Here is a 14976-nt window from a genome sequence, read left to right on the forward strand (position 1 = left end):
ATATATTTGTTTATATAATATATATATATATATACACACACACACACACACACACACACACACACACACACACACACACACACACACATATATATATATATATATATATATATATATATATATATATATATATATATATATATATATATATGTATATTTATGGGTCATGATGGTTTGTCATTTTTAAAAAGTGGGTCCCCATTAAAAAAAGAAGTTTGGGAAACACTGTTCTAGACAGGCCCTCATGGAAAGTACAGACAGTCTGTTGTCTGTTTTGTCTGTTTTTATTTTTTTCTGCTTATCTATAATTGACATGAAGATGTCACTTAGATATTACTTTTGTAATAATAAATTACTACATATATTTGAAATAGGACTGTAACGATTCACTCATGCGCCTGATGCATTGAACTTTAACGTGTTAGATACGAGTGCATCAGTTCAGACGGCCTGTATCGGTAAAAAGCTGAACATGAATTGGAAACAAATCAATGCAGCACTATCATATCAATACATCTCATTAGGATGTACATATGAATCATTTTGGGCATCGGGGAGCTGCTGCTGTAACTTTCCTCCGTTTTCTCTCTCCTCCTGCCTCTGCCTGCACCGCTCTCGCTGGACGCCTGCTGCTGCTCTCACACAAAACAAGCGCTCCCTCATCCCTCTCCTGTGTCTCCTCTTCATTTCCTCAAAACAAACGGCGCTGAAAACAGACTGCGAAAGAACTGACATTGTACCACGTCACACCACCAAACTTTCATAACACACAAGTGTAGAATAAGTTTGTGTTTTATAATAAAGATGAGAAACGCTGCTGCAGATCATAACATGTCTGACAGCAGAGAACAGAGACACGAGTCTGACCCACAGAGACGTCATGTCACTGTGAGAGCAGGTAACACAGAGCATCACTGTTCCTCCACACTACTCTTACTATATTTAGTAAATCTAGGATCAGGATTTTTTTAGCAACTAAGAGCACTGTAATGTAGCATTGTAGCATTAGTTGAATCAAAATGTAAAGACTGACACATTGCATTGTCTTGTATTGCACTGTATCATATCGTATTACTGTTTACGGATGTCATATCCTTTTCACAGCAGCCATTTTGACATGAGATCAAAACACAGGTATTGTGTTGATGCTAAGAGTCAGGGAGCTGCTATTGTGCATGTTGATTGACTGGAAAGGCTCTGCTACACTAAATGGAACAGGACCTTAATTAGTATCATTAATAACTCCTGTGTTTGTCCTATCACTTGATGTCAGTATGACTCTTGTTTAAAAGTCTGTATCCATCTATTATGTACTGAACTGCAACATCTCTTCAACTTTTTTAAAATAGCAACAAACAAGAAGGATATTTATGACCTCTCAAATAATTGAAAATATATATTTTTTATTTTTTTAAAAGTTGTAAAATACAGGCTATATTTAAGTTTGCATTTCCCCTGTAAAGTTTGATGTTATTGGTGCTGTTTGTGTGTGTTTTATATTTAATAATACTGTTTCATGCATGAATAGAAGTTGTTTTAAAAAATTACAAAAATGCTCCACACTCCAGTCCGATAGGCGGCGATAATGTGCCCATAAGCCGGTTTGGAAACCGTCAATACAACTCAGGAAGAAGACAATGCACAATAAGTAGCAGTAGAAGAGGACTTGGCAGTTCACTTTTGTGTTGTTCTTCCTCGTTAAAAAGCAGTGAAGTGTGGAGGAAAACATGGATGTGAACCAAACGTCTTACTGCACTGTGTTGGATAAAAAGAGCCGGTCTAAATTCATCTGCTATACACGCAGAAAAAATGGAATATTTAGCATCTGGTGAGTTTTACAGTGTACTTCAATAGTGTTTCTAACTGAACCGAGGGAGTGCTAAACTAAACTCCATTTAAAAATCCGACCTTTTATTATCTCGTTGTTTATCAGGAACAACAAGACCTGAATTAAATGCTGATATTCCGCCAAGCAGCGTAAAAATGAACATCACGTAGTTATTTGTACCTCAGCAAGGTGCGTTTCACCAAGATATGAACTTAGTTTGAACATAAAATGTGAATTTAATCACAAAAGACGTTTCTTAATATGTAGATTTTATATGCCGAATTGAAGTGTGACCATCTAAATCAATCATGTTACCTTCAGTTGTATTCTAACAGTGATTCACATTTACCTGCAAGCTAGGAAACATCGTATTGACACTATTTAAATGCAGTTTGGTTCACAACGCTTAACCTGCAGAGGGCGTACAGAGTGTAGTAGGATTTACATACAGAAGTGATGTACACAATAATATGAACACATGAAGTATTTGTGAAGGTCTGTTACCACTTTGGAAACTGTCAGGAACCCTTAAAACTATTTCTGAGACTGTGTTGTCCTTGTGTGTTTATGTTACCATGTCCATCCTTTGTGAGCATGGACGGATTTTTCCAGACCCCCAGACTGAAAGAGAGACAAAATGACATAATGCATTTTGTAGCTGAACCAGAACTCTGAGAGACACAAAAATCATTTTTTTTAAATTCTTTTGTGACTTTTTGTGTCCGTTATTACCATTTTTGTGTTGTTGTCATTTTGTGTCTCATAATTTTGGGTCTGTTTGTTGTCATTTTGCATCTCATAATAGCAGTTTTGTGTCTCTTTGTAGCTGTTTGTGACTCTTTGTTGTTTTCTGTGTCTAAAAAAGTCATTTGTGTCTCTGTGGTCGATTTGTGTCTCTTTATGGTTGTTTTGTGTCTCTCTGTAGTTGCTTGTGCCTGTATGTGGTTATTTTGTTTCTTCTTCTTCTTGTTTTGTTTCTCTTTTTGGTTGTTTTTGTTTGTCTTTGTCTTTGTTTTCGTTTTGTTTCTCTTTGTCATCATTTGAGTCTATGTATGGGTGTTTTGTGTCAGTGTAGTCATATATGTTTGTGTGGTCATTTTGTGCCTTTTTGTTGTCACTTGTGTCTATTTGTGATTGTTTTATGTCTCTTTGTAGTCATTTGTGTCTATGTGTGGTCATTTTGTGTCTCTACTTAGTCATTTGTGTCTCTTTATAGTCAGTTTGTGTCTCTAGTCATTTGTATCTATGTGTGGTCATTGTGTGTCTCAGCCCCTTGGCCCACTGGTCCTGTGTCATGTGTGTTCATTCAGTAATCCATCCCTGTTTGTAAGGACACACTGAGTGTGATTTAATACCTGTTTTCTTCCTCATCATGATTTTGTTGCTGTGCTGTAGTTTGACAGATGCTGCAGATGTTTGGAGCACAGAGTACACTGAGGACACATTGAACCAGTTTGTAAGTCTGACCTGCCGACCTGCTGTGATTTTCACTCAGAGCATCAGTGAAGGACTGACTGTGGTTGTAACTCTGCCTGTTTGTTTAGAGACAGATGTTTGCCTTGAAGTCTACAGAGGATTACATCCTGAAACTCAGGTGAGATCACACTTTGTGTAACATGAATTATTTCTAACAAGGTACGACAGCAGAACATTATTTGTATTGTGTATTGTATTGTAATTAAATATGATCGTGAAACAAAGCTTGGGTAATAGAGGCAGAATATTCCTTGTCTGTCTCTCAGGTCAGCCTGTGGCAGAGGGGACGTGTCTGTTGTGGTGCATGACACCAGTCTGGAGCTCCATCTCGGCCCCAGTGACCAGAGTGTGACTCTGTCCAGGCTGGAGGGCCCACAGGCTGCAGCGGAGCTGAAGGAGCTGCTGTTCAGGATGGCTGACAGCCTCACGCAGCCTGATAGTAAATGTACTTTATTCCTGTGACTCAATGCAGCTGTTTCTGATTGTGGGATTTCAGTGTTGTGCATGAACGTGCTGGAAGAGATGTGTGTGTGATGCAGACTCACAGCAGAGAGAGGGAGATAATGTGGGGTGCCAGTCAGAGTCAAGTCTGACAAATAAGAAACTAGAACAAAAATAGTTTTGTCAAACCATACAAACAATGAGCAAGTAACCAATAATTCAGTCATTTTAGCAAGAAAAGCAGCAGTGCAAAATCAGATGGACAGACCACAACTCAATTCAGCTTTCAAAAAGTCCATTTACAAATCAAACAAAGCAGCAAAGCAACATGGATGTTTACCTGAGTTCAATCAGAAAGTGTTTCTCACATTTGAAGTGCGCAAAATTACGCACAGGTTTATCCAACCAGCTCTGATAGAAGCACACAGACCTTTTTCTCTCCGGTTCAGGCCGGTCTCGTGCGGTCAGATATAAAATCTTGTTCATTTTGTATGTTATAGATCATAATTGTTAATCCTTTGTTTTGGATCCCTCTAAACACGCAGACACTGATCTGTTAAAGACGATCTGACAGCTGTGATCATGTCCCATGCGCCCTTTGCAGGTCTGTTAAGATTTATTAGGCTTTATAATTATGACAATAATTATTTTTTTCTTATTAGTGTGATTAACTTTATAGACACACATGCGCGCACAGCTGTTAAAAATAAATGATAGGTGTTTTGTGATTGTGGAGATGTGTGTGCACACCTTCGCCAAGGGCGAGACGCACACACACATACTTTTAACTTCGATATCTACACTTAATTTCTGATAGAAAATATGTTCAAAGGACACTTTACTAATCCACTAATCCACACTCCTGTGTGGGGAAAAGAATGAACATAAATGAAGGTGTTTGTGATTGTGGAGACATGTCTCTGTGTGCTTTGGCCAAACGCGTTGATAGCTGTTTTGTGCCTTTTTGCGCCACAGACTTTGCGCTTCGACCAGGTTTTAGCAAACGCACCGGGCCACGCCTTCATTTTGCCTCATTTTTAGACCTCCTGTCAAGACCGATCGTACCAATGAGGAGAGATACGTTCTGGTGTTAATGTGACAGATAAATGAAGAATAACATGTCATTTACATCCCATGACTTCTTTTACTGGTTCTTATTACTTTTAAAAAAATCACAAATATTTTATGGTAATTTCAAAATTATAACTGAAATTTAAAATCTTTTTAAAATTTATTTTTCATGGCCTTTAAGGCCACTGGTGGGCTGGCGGGCCACAGTTTAGGAAGCAGTGTGTTACAGGTTTAGTAGCCCAGGGATGTAAAAATTGAACTGTATAATGAATGCAGACTTACCTTCAGCTGGACACAAGAAAGCAAGTAGTTACATGAAACTGCTCACAACAAGGTCTGTGGATTATCTTGAGTAACCAGGTCATGGGACACTGGTATTGATTTTTTTTAAATGTATTTTTTTGGTGGTTGACAGCTTTATGGACAGTATCTCCAAAACTCAACCGAAAAAAAAAAATCTAGATGGATAAACAGCCCTACAGGCCAGAGGAAAAATATGTTAGTGTACATTTAAATGTCTATAAACTTTGGACTTGGATAACACTGGAGATTTTATGCAGAGTAAAAACTCACTGTGACTTTGAAATCGGTGCCGACTGTGTTTTGTCTTTCCCCTCAGGTGGGTCCCCCTCTGTCAGTCCGTTGAAAATTCACCAAAAGCGGCTCGCAGGTGTGTTTTTGAAGACCTCTACTGAAAATCATGTTTTTAACCTTGTTAATGTGCCCATGTGGTATTTTTAGTGTGTTTCAAGACATATCAGGAGAGAAATAAGCAGTAAGCACCATGTCTGAGCAGCTCTTACTTTGAAACTGCAGTGAGCAAGAGCAGTCTCAAAAAAAACAGATTCAGTCATTTGCATATTCATGAATCCTTACATACTACATAGTGAATGAAGGCAAAGTGTACAGCTATATGTAAGCCATTTTAACAAGGTAACAGACAATTTACTACATTACTACAGAGCATTTTACATGTTTTAAAACATGACTGAGGTGGACTTGAAAGCCTTAAACCAAAGACTGTATTTTCCTCTGACTCAAAGTGAAGCTGAAGTAGCAGAGATAGTTTAAGAGCGTGTGAATGAGAAACAGCTGAATTGAAGGTGAGTTCACTGTAAGTTGAAGAGTAAATATGTGCAGTAAGTGTTGGTTGATGTGTAAGAAGTGAAAGCAGCTGAAATGTCAGTGCTGTAAATGTAGAGGAGCTGACAGTAGTTGAACAGTCAGTTGTTGTTTGAGCTCACAGAGATGATATTTTGTCCCCAGACTTGGAGCCCCGGCAGCAGCAGAGCGGCGCTCCCACAGCGACGGTGAAGAAACGACTCGCAGGGACTTCACTCATCAACCCAGGAGCTAAAAAGTACCAAGTGTCTCCTGTTACCCTCCCAGCAGTCCTCACATCACTCTGATCTCTAAACGTAAACCAACACCTGTTCATCTGTTTCTGCAGGAAGCTGCAAGCGACCGGCGTGGCCTTTGATGATGCAGATGAAGACTGATCCTTCAGACGACACAAACACCTCTCCTCTTCCATTTTCTCTCACTGCTGCTGCACAACCAACAAAGAATGTTTTTAATCCACGAACACATTATGAAGTATCTGCTGTTTTTAAGAAAATCACCTTGTACGGTACATGATTTTTAATGGTATTTAATGTCACTGTGATGAATGTCTTATTTTGAAGAGATTTTTTTATGAGATTAGGTAAATGAAATGAAATAAAGAATAAGTGAAACAAATTCTTTCTGAATGTGTTTAAATCATATAGCATTGTATTTAGAACAAATCATTCTGCATCTTTACAGACACTTAACTTTTGTAAATTTTCCAAAATGAAGTTCTAGAAACAAAATATTGTCAAGAGGCATTATAGAGTCCAGAAGGTGAAGGAACACTTGTGTGTGTTTTTGTGGCACAATAAGACTTCATCATTCAAGTGGACGCTGTTCTGATTGGAGTCACATTACAGCTACCACACTTTCCCAGCAGGCTCTCGAGCTCGACTAAATATAATGATAATACACAAACTTGACCTAAATTACACAAATAGTTTTTCCAGTTCTGACATTTTATGGCAGTCAAATAAAAAAGCCACTACATCAGGCTAAACAGTTTCACTATATTTCATATTAGGGTAATTCCAAAGTAATGGAAGGTTATCAAGTTACTTCCACATGTTTTAGTGGAAGGTGACAGTAAATCTTTTTCACACAAAACAAAAGCACAACCACTGAAGGCGACCCAGAGTTCAGAAACAACTGTTTAATCACACATGAGCTTCAATGCAAACGTCAGATGTTTTGTCCAAATAAAGAATCTGATGATCTTTACATCCCCCACAGTACATAAATGAATTCATATTGATTCAATAAATTCATAAATCCATATTAAATATAGATCAAAGTTAAATAAGATTTGAAATATTACCTAACTCCAGTGGTTGCTGGTGACATGAATAACTTCTTCAGTGTTTGACTCCATAATACTTTCATGTGTTCTTTTTATTGTTTTAACAAGATGTTTTGAAAGATCCAAAAGAAATCACAAAAAAACATATTATGATCTTAAATATGTCTGTTTTCTGTTTTCAACTGTATTTTATAGTAGAAGTAATTTGAATATTTCAGCAACCGACTTCCCTCCAGCTTTACATTCTCAGAGAAGAAGAAGAAGAAGAAAAAATTACAACAGTCAGTTTTACTGGTTTAATGATAACCCCTTCAAGTAGGAAAACAGCCCACCAGTGCCATAATAATCACCAAAAATATGACCGCAAATAGCTGTGAAAGAAGTAGTGAAACAGTAATTATCTGGACAGGACACGTTACAACTCAATTATCACAAAACTCAGAGAGAGAGAGAGAGAGAGAGAGAGAGAGACCAGTTAAAACCACATGCCAACGGACAGTCAGAGAAACATCCAGGTTTTGGTAAATGTGAAGACTTTCACATTTTGAATCCTCCTAAAAATTACAATGCAAATCATAAAACATGTACTGTAGTCAAGTTGAACAGAGTATTCTGATCTGAGAGTTCCCTTTAGTATCACAGTGATGGTAGTGCAGTTTATTGTCAGGGAATATGAGCAGAGTTCACCTCAGTTTCAGACTGTTAGAATACTGATTACCTTCACTGCAGATGGAAACATTATTGGTATTATTATTACAATCAACAAAAATATAAATGCAAAACCTTTGTTTTTGCTCCTGTTTTTCACAAGTTGAAGTGACACGTCTCAGACTTCTTCTAAGCCGGGGGTCTGCAACCTTTACTGACAAAAGACACGTTTTTGACCAACAAAAAAAAAAAAAGCAAAAAAATAATCTGTCTAGAGCTAAATCTAAATCTCTAATTTCCTTTGAGACGTTTCTTGTTTGATTTTGGCATCCATAGCTAGTCAAGTGAAACTCAAGATTAGCTGCTGCCAAAATTTAGAGGAAAGGCTCCGACACGTTACGCACATCAAGTTAATGAAAAATGAAAACCTTTTTCAGGCTGCACATTTTTTCAGTTAGAGATGCTTTATGCCTACAAAAATGATAGATATGTAGAATGTATAATGCAATAACTGTTAGTCATTTGCTTGTCAAAGCCACAGGGAGCCACTAGAGAGGAACAAAAGAGCCACATGTCTCCTTTGCCCAGATAATCCATCCAGTGGACGGATGTGGCATATAGAGATGCTGATTAAACAGCAGGACTGTCACACAGGTGTGCCTTGGACTGGTCACAATAAAAGGACGCTCTGAAATTTTCAGTTTTATCGCACAACCCCACACATGTGACAACCTTTGACTGCAGGAATGTCCACCAGAGCTGTTACCTATGATGCAGAAGTTCATTTCACCATACTTGGGCACAGATACTGTTTATTTCCTAAATGCAACTTTGAAATTAATTATGCAATCAAAAATATATATTAAATAGAAGCACTTTTGAAACAATTTACACATAGTTTCTTTGTCTTCACTACCTATCCTGCTCAGTGGTGTGAACCACGTGCCTCATTCTGTCATGATATGAAAACAGGCCCGACTCATACAGGATTTTTGAGACATATGCTCATACCAATGTTAGGGAGTTAAAAGATTCCAGTGTCGATGCAACACAAATAGAACAACCTGAATTAAGAAAAGGATCAAATATACATAAAATTCTGCCTATTATACTAAAAAATGAAAACAATCTGCATCATGTTCTGAACAAAATATTGGACAGTGTGTGTGCTGATAATGATAAAGCTGTGCTCAGACAGTGTCAGAATCATAATATGATCTGACTCCAGATGAAGTGCTGTAGTGTTGGGTCTGTCAGTATGTGTAGGTCTGTGACAAACGGCTTTTCACAGGTTAGTTCATGATGTTACTGAGTAAATGACATGTGTGCTGACTGTGCCTGTAGATTGAAGTGAATCAGAAAAGTGTGTTAGTGATGGTGGAACTAAAGCTGAGAGCAGAGCGTCATTTAATTCAATAAATTTAGGGGTGGGAGAAAAAAAAGATTATCTAAAGTATCATCGAATTTTTGATTCCTGAATCAATTTTTTATTTACATAAATAACTAGTTCTCAGTCTGTGTTAGCTCCATGCTAGCACGTAATGTGAATTCCTGCTGATGTGCTAACAAGAATTAGCATCATCCACTTTACTTCAAATGCTTCACATAAAACAACATGTCTGCTAAGATGTTCAGGCGTATATTTCCTCTGATGTGAGGAAACAAGCTAATAGCTGCTGACTTTACATTACTAACTCAATCTGTTACTCTGGCTTCAACAGCACATCTATTCTTATTTTCTATTTTCTTTATTGTTCACTGCTTGATGAACAGCTAGCTGAAACACTTAACTTCAAAAAGTATATACATTTTTATTTCATATATCATTCTGTTGTACAGGATGTTAGTTTAGATGCTCACATTGTGCTGTCTGCAGTTTTCATGGGCTCTATTCATTCTTTTTTCATTCATTATTTTCTTATAGCACCAGCTTACTGAGCAGGAACAGCTACTTCACTTCAAGAAGTATTTTATTTACCACCTTTAAAAGCAGAAAACTCAGAAAGACTGACTGACATGTGATGTGCAGTGTTTATGGAAATATCAGCCATATAGAAGTGTATGACTCAACTTTTTCACATGGTCTAGTGTTAAAAAAGCAAATAAAAATTGAAATAAATCATGATATTAAATTACAATACCCAAGAATCACATGACATCTCGAATCTGCACCCAAGTATTGTGACTGTATTGAATGGTGAGATGAGTGTATCATCCCAGGCCGAATAAATTACCTAGTGAAGACTGTAAATGACATAAAATAATGTAGGAAGTGAAACTAAAACCAACCTGCTTTCTACTTCACCCAGCTCGTAGTAAAAGGCTGCACAATAAGCACAAGCTGCAACCAGTTCTGCTTGACCCCAACATCTGGATCCAGTTGGCATCTTCCACCACTGAAGAGGAGTGAACCAACATCCCACAGACCACCACCAACAACACTATCAACTCTATATGAAGAAGTCTCACACTGAGTGACGCAAATACATTTTTTCAAGCTCAGGCAGCACGTTTTACAGTGACATTTTTTGGCAGTGGTTCATTTTGTGTTGGGTTTAAAACCCCTGACCGCTACATAACAGCGTTGTTCACTGTTTCATAAAAAAAAAAGCTTTTTAAACTCAGATTTTTATAGATATGTTGGCGTGTCTTCATACTGCGACAGTTATCCCCAGATTCTTGCTAATTCATGATAATGATCAACAGATTAATCGCTCATTAAGAATTTGATTGATCAGGTAAAATTTAACTGATTTTCTACCGAATAAAGATCTGAAATATAACAGAAAATATTATATAACATGTTATCTGATATTCAAGTATATGTTTTCAATTTATAGTCCTTTACTTCTTTGTGCGTTTCACAAGCTATGTCTTGTTTTCAGAGAAAATGTTCTATGTTGTTGTGGAAATATGGCTTTGATTGAGGAGGAAAAAGCACACTGGGTATTGTTTGGCATAAGCATGATTAATCAATTGATTGATTGTTAATGTTACCAATGATTGGTTAGGGACAGTGCTTACAATTTGCAACCTTAGTGTTCACAGAAGAAGTCTGAGATCTGTTAGTTTAAATCATGAAAAATAGGAGCAAAACAAAAGTGTTGCACATATTATTATTATTATTATTATTATTATTATTATTATTATTGTTGTTATTATTGTTGTTGTTGTTGTTGTTGTTGTATTGTACACTGTGTCCGGTTTATAGAGGATCTTCTTGGCAGAGTCCACAACATAATGATATGTTAAAAGCACAAAAGAGAGCATTCAGTAGAAAGAGACCAAATGTACAGTGTCAAAACAAGTTGATAGAAGGGAGGCACCATCAGGACGATAACCATGCCACGTTCACGTTCTTCATGTCTCCACATCAAGTTCAGAGAGAAGGCCAACAGCTCGCTCGCAGGTCCACGCCTGGCAAACTCCCAAAGTGCATTTCGTTTCACTAAATCCTCTGTTATTGCAAAATAAATCACACACGTCTCCGTAGCTGCTTCGATATCCAAAATAAATCATTCTTCTTGCCACAGAAAAATAGACTGTATTACATTACCACTGGGAATCGACTTCATCACAACATGCTCTCAAGGCAGGTCTAGTTTGGTACAGTAAGAAGGGCCCGCTCTGGTTACATGAGGCCCTTTGGCAGGGAGCGCGTACAACCGAATCAAAGTGGCGTCGAACACTTGGTTTTTAACATATCACCGATGATATGTTCATTCACTAACGAAGGTAGCTAACCTATAGTATCCATCAGCCGTCTAGTGAGATACATTCTCAACAAAAGAAATCAAAATAAATATGGAAACATTCCAGGACAAAGTCTTGAAGCTCTCCTGCTGCTGTGGGTTCAGCTGCAGGCCGGGTTCTGCGGGTCCTCTGACCCGAACCACCTCAGTCCCTCCTGGGGTGAAGAATTTGAGGCTGAAATACTTGAACTACTGGTCCTAAGTTCCATGGTGCAGAGAGTTTTGGTCCTCGTCAGGGTTAAATCAGCAGCTCTGCTCTCCCCTCCAGCAGACCTCAGAGCTCAGACAGACAGAACGCTGTGGGTTCTCCCCCCTCTGTCACTCCCGTCGTCTCTCTGCTCTGTAAAGAGGCTCGGTTCAACAGAGAGTGTCTGTGTTGAAGGAGAGCTGCACCTGCCAAACACACACACACACATGCACATGCACACACACAGGTAATCTATAAGATGACTGTTAAGAGGTAGAGGCGGACATTTTTTCGGGGTTCCCGTGGGATGGATTAGTTTCCTCACAGGGCTGGGATGGGCCAAAAAAAAAAAAAAAAAAACATGAGCAGGAAACATAACAATGATAAAGAGTTTTTTTTTTTTACACATAAAAACATGTGGAATGTTTTGTGTTTAATGTTGAATGTTTACAGGAACGAGATGGAACGGGAATTATTTTTCCGGGACTGGGACAGGACAGGAGTATTTTTGTGAGAGTGGGGCGGGACAGGAAGGAAAATCCAAGTTTGTGTCACCCTGTATTATGTGGTCAATGATGCTACTGCAATAGCAAACAGTAACACAATAAGAAACAAGCAAACCAACAATTTCACAGACTAAAGTTCATCAACTAATCATGTTATAATACTGTGTGAAAATATCTGTATAATGTCTGAGGAAGTAACACTGATGACGTCACAGTGATGTCATGTGATGCTTTTTTGACTGAAAAGTCTTTAGTCTTTTCACCCTGACATATTTGGTTCTGTCTGTATGTTCAGCCAGGATTCTGGGTTTTAGTACTGATGTTTTGTTTCTCTACATATTGTTGAGATATGCCTTTAAAAGAAATTTTCAACCTCCAGATCATATTTATTACTTGTGGACGAAAAAACACCCTTTGACTACAGAAACACTCTGGATGAAGTGTGACTGTTACTCTGAGGAAAACAGTGTTTCATGCTATTTTTTCTTTCTGTTTCAGTACTAAGGGGCTGCAGTTCCCCGTGTACCTGAACCAGTGCTTCGTCTGTGGCTCATGTTAACTACAAAATTAAAAATGTTACAGTAAATGAAAGTAAAAACTCCGGTGTGATGCTGCACTCACCCTTTCCTCTTCAAAGCTGATAAGTCCTTCATCATCGTCGCTCTCCAGCTCCTCGGGCGCCTCGCTGGTCAGAGCGTTGAGCTCCGTGTTTGCTGGTCGAGACTTCAGCAGGCTGAGGATGCGCTGCAGCGGGGACTGTCCACCACCGGGGGGCGACGCCTCCTGCTGCTCCAGGTTGTCGCTCTGCTTCTTGGCAAAGTTGACAAACACCTGAGCGGGAGAAAGCGATTTATTACATTTATTCAGTTTCTCTTTGTTGACGTCCTGCATGTTGTGCGTCACACACTGACTCACATTGTCCAGAGTGGTCTGACTGACGGAGTAATCCTCGATTCCCAGCACCTCCACCACCTGCTCCATCTTACTGAACACCTGAGCCAGAGAGATCCGCTCAGACTTCAGCTGGTACTGGACCTTGGTGTGATGACGCTCCTGCATATATGACAACAGATGCATTAATGGACTTTTCTTTAATACAGATCTGGAATTAGGAATTAAATAAAAAACATATGTTAAAATGATGCCATGATAAAAAGTCCAAGATACAATATTTACCACAGTATTAAAAAGCACAGATAAATGATGGCTTGATAAAATATCCTCTATTAAATAATAAATATGATGTGTACAGTATTTTTTGTTTGTATAAGATTTGGTTTGTGTTTGACAATTCATGTTTCAATTATGTCTGTGCAACTGCAAAACTAAAACAACAAAACATGAAATAAAATAATTAACCATGTAATAATCACAGTAAATGTTAATATTATTGAACTATTATTAAACTTAGCTACTTTTTATCTTTTAAGTAGTCCTAACAGCTGACCTTTGTCTACACTGTTGCCTTGTGTGGTCATGTGACCTCTTACATGTCCTCTGAATGACTGGTACAGTATCTGTTGTGTCTTGCTGTGAACAGTGGGGTGATAAACCTGCAGCTCATAAACTTGAGTATATTCAAACCATCTATTATTTCCCTGCATTTCATGGTATTAAGCACAGTAGTACAGGACTATGTGGTATGAAAAATAAAAAAATAAATAAAACAGACTGGTTTGAAAGTCAGATAAGCAGATAAAACAGATTAAATAAAATGGAAAATGGCAAGAATATGAAAATAAAAACATTTTAAGAAATAAAAACAATGCAAAAAAGTTCAAACTTAGATAAAATCAGGAAAGGCTCTCTTATAAAAGTATGTCTTAAGAAGAGAATAGCAGAAGGAGGTGATCTCAGTGAATCGATACCCCCCTAAATCACAGGAAAAAGTGTTGCTCTCTGCTTTGAATGGGTTAAGATATTAAAAATTAATTTCCTGACATGCTTTAAACATCTTACACCTGCACTAACTGTTTCTCGTCTACTTAGGAGGAAGGGAAACCACACACACACACACACACACACACACACACACACACACAGCAGATGCACCTGATGAGGTCTGATATTCATTGTGCTTTTGAACCTAATGTGGTCTCCATCACCTCCTGGGAAAAATATGACTCATTAGCTGTTCAGTGCTTCACCGTGTTCACCAGCTTGTCTTGTCTGAGGGGAACCACAGAGCTGCTGATGATTCTCTAATGGTTTGTTTCTTAGAGCAACAGCTTTCAAATAAAAGTAGTCTAATGATCCTTTGTTGATACCAAATGTTGACCTGTTATGATGATTGTTATGATATTTTGGCAAGAATTCTGCAGTCATTAGAAAAGATACAAATATTGGGCACCAGTGATCAACCTGAGGGGAAATTTTTTCCTGGTGTTCATTGACTTGGTGGATTTACTGGTCAAAAGGAGAGACGCAGCTCCGGAAACGTACCTTCAGCACGGCCTCGGGGAAGTTTCTGTTGAAGAATCGAACCACCTCCTTCACGTTGGAGCTGCTCTTGGTTCTCACTGTGATCATGTAGCCGTCCCCAAACCTGGAACAGATTATACAAACAAACAAATGACTTGTTTTTTACATAATTCATTCTTTTATTGTGTTATCCTGTTTGACAGCAACACACAATAGTAGCACAGGTACAACATAAC

General features: G+C 38.2%; 2 protein-coding genes across 5 annotated transcripts in view; one reads left to right on the top strand and one right to left on the bottom strand.

Annotated features, from left to right (window-relative positions):
* Positions 1–1634: 1634 nt before the first annotated feature.
* On the top strand, positions 1635–6556 carry paxx (PAXX non-homologous end joining factor). 2 transcript variants are annotated; one of them, XM_084729249.1, is made up of 7 exons: positions 1635–1828; positions 3224–3284; positions 3373–3422; positions 3571–3743; positions 5436–5486; positions 6083–6176; positions 6267–6556. In XM_084729249.1, the coding sequence occupies exons 1-7, from the start codon at positions 1728–1730 to the stop codon at positions 6313–6315; spliced, it is 579 nt and encodes a 192-aa protein (XP_084585375.1). In that variant the 5' UTR covers positions 1635–1727; the 3' UTR covers positions 6316–6556. The 2 variants fall into 2 exon arrangements, with proteins under 2 accessions (XP_084585375.1, XP_084585374.1); XM_084729248.1 differs by having other exon boundaries at positions 1639–1828; positions 3571–3749.
* Positions 6557–10991: 4435 nt separating this feature from the next.
* Positions 10992–14976, bottom strand: part of abca2 (ATP-binding cassette, sub-family A (ABC1), member 2) — a 121351-nt gene continuing 117366 nt past the window's right edge. For 2 of the 3 annotated variants that reach the window (XM_084729247.1, XM_084729245.1), the window contains 4 exons: positions 14762–14864; positions 13235–13372; positions 12941–13150; positions 10992–12019 (listed from right to left, as the gene is read on the bottom strand). In XM_084729247.1, the coding sequence (XP_084585373.1) occupies positions 11984–12019; positions 12941–13150; positions 13235–13372; positions 14762–14864 (487 nt within the window). In that variant the 3' untranslated portion in view covers positions 10992–11983. The remainder of the gene's footprint in view (positions 12020–12940; positions 13151–13234; positions 13373–14761; positions 14865–14976) is intronic. The other variant, XM_084729246.1, reaches the window with a different exon arrangement.

The sequence above is a fragment of the Lutjanus erythropterus genome, chromosome 10 (genome assembly GCF_056507025.1).
Source record: "Lutjanus erythropterus isolate fLutEry1 chromosome 10, fLutEry1.hap2, whole genome shotgun sequence".
Taxonomy (NCBI): domain Eukaryota; kingdom Metazoa; phylum Chordata; class Actinopteri; order Lutjaniformes; family Lutjanidae; genus Lutjanus; species Lutjanus erythropterus.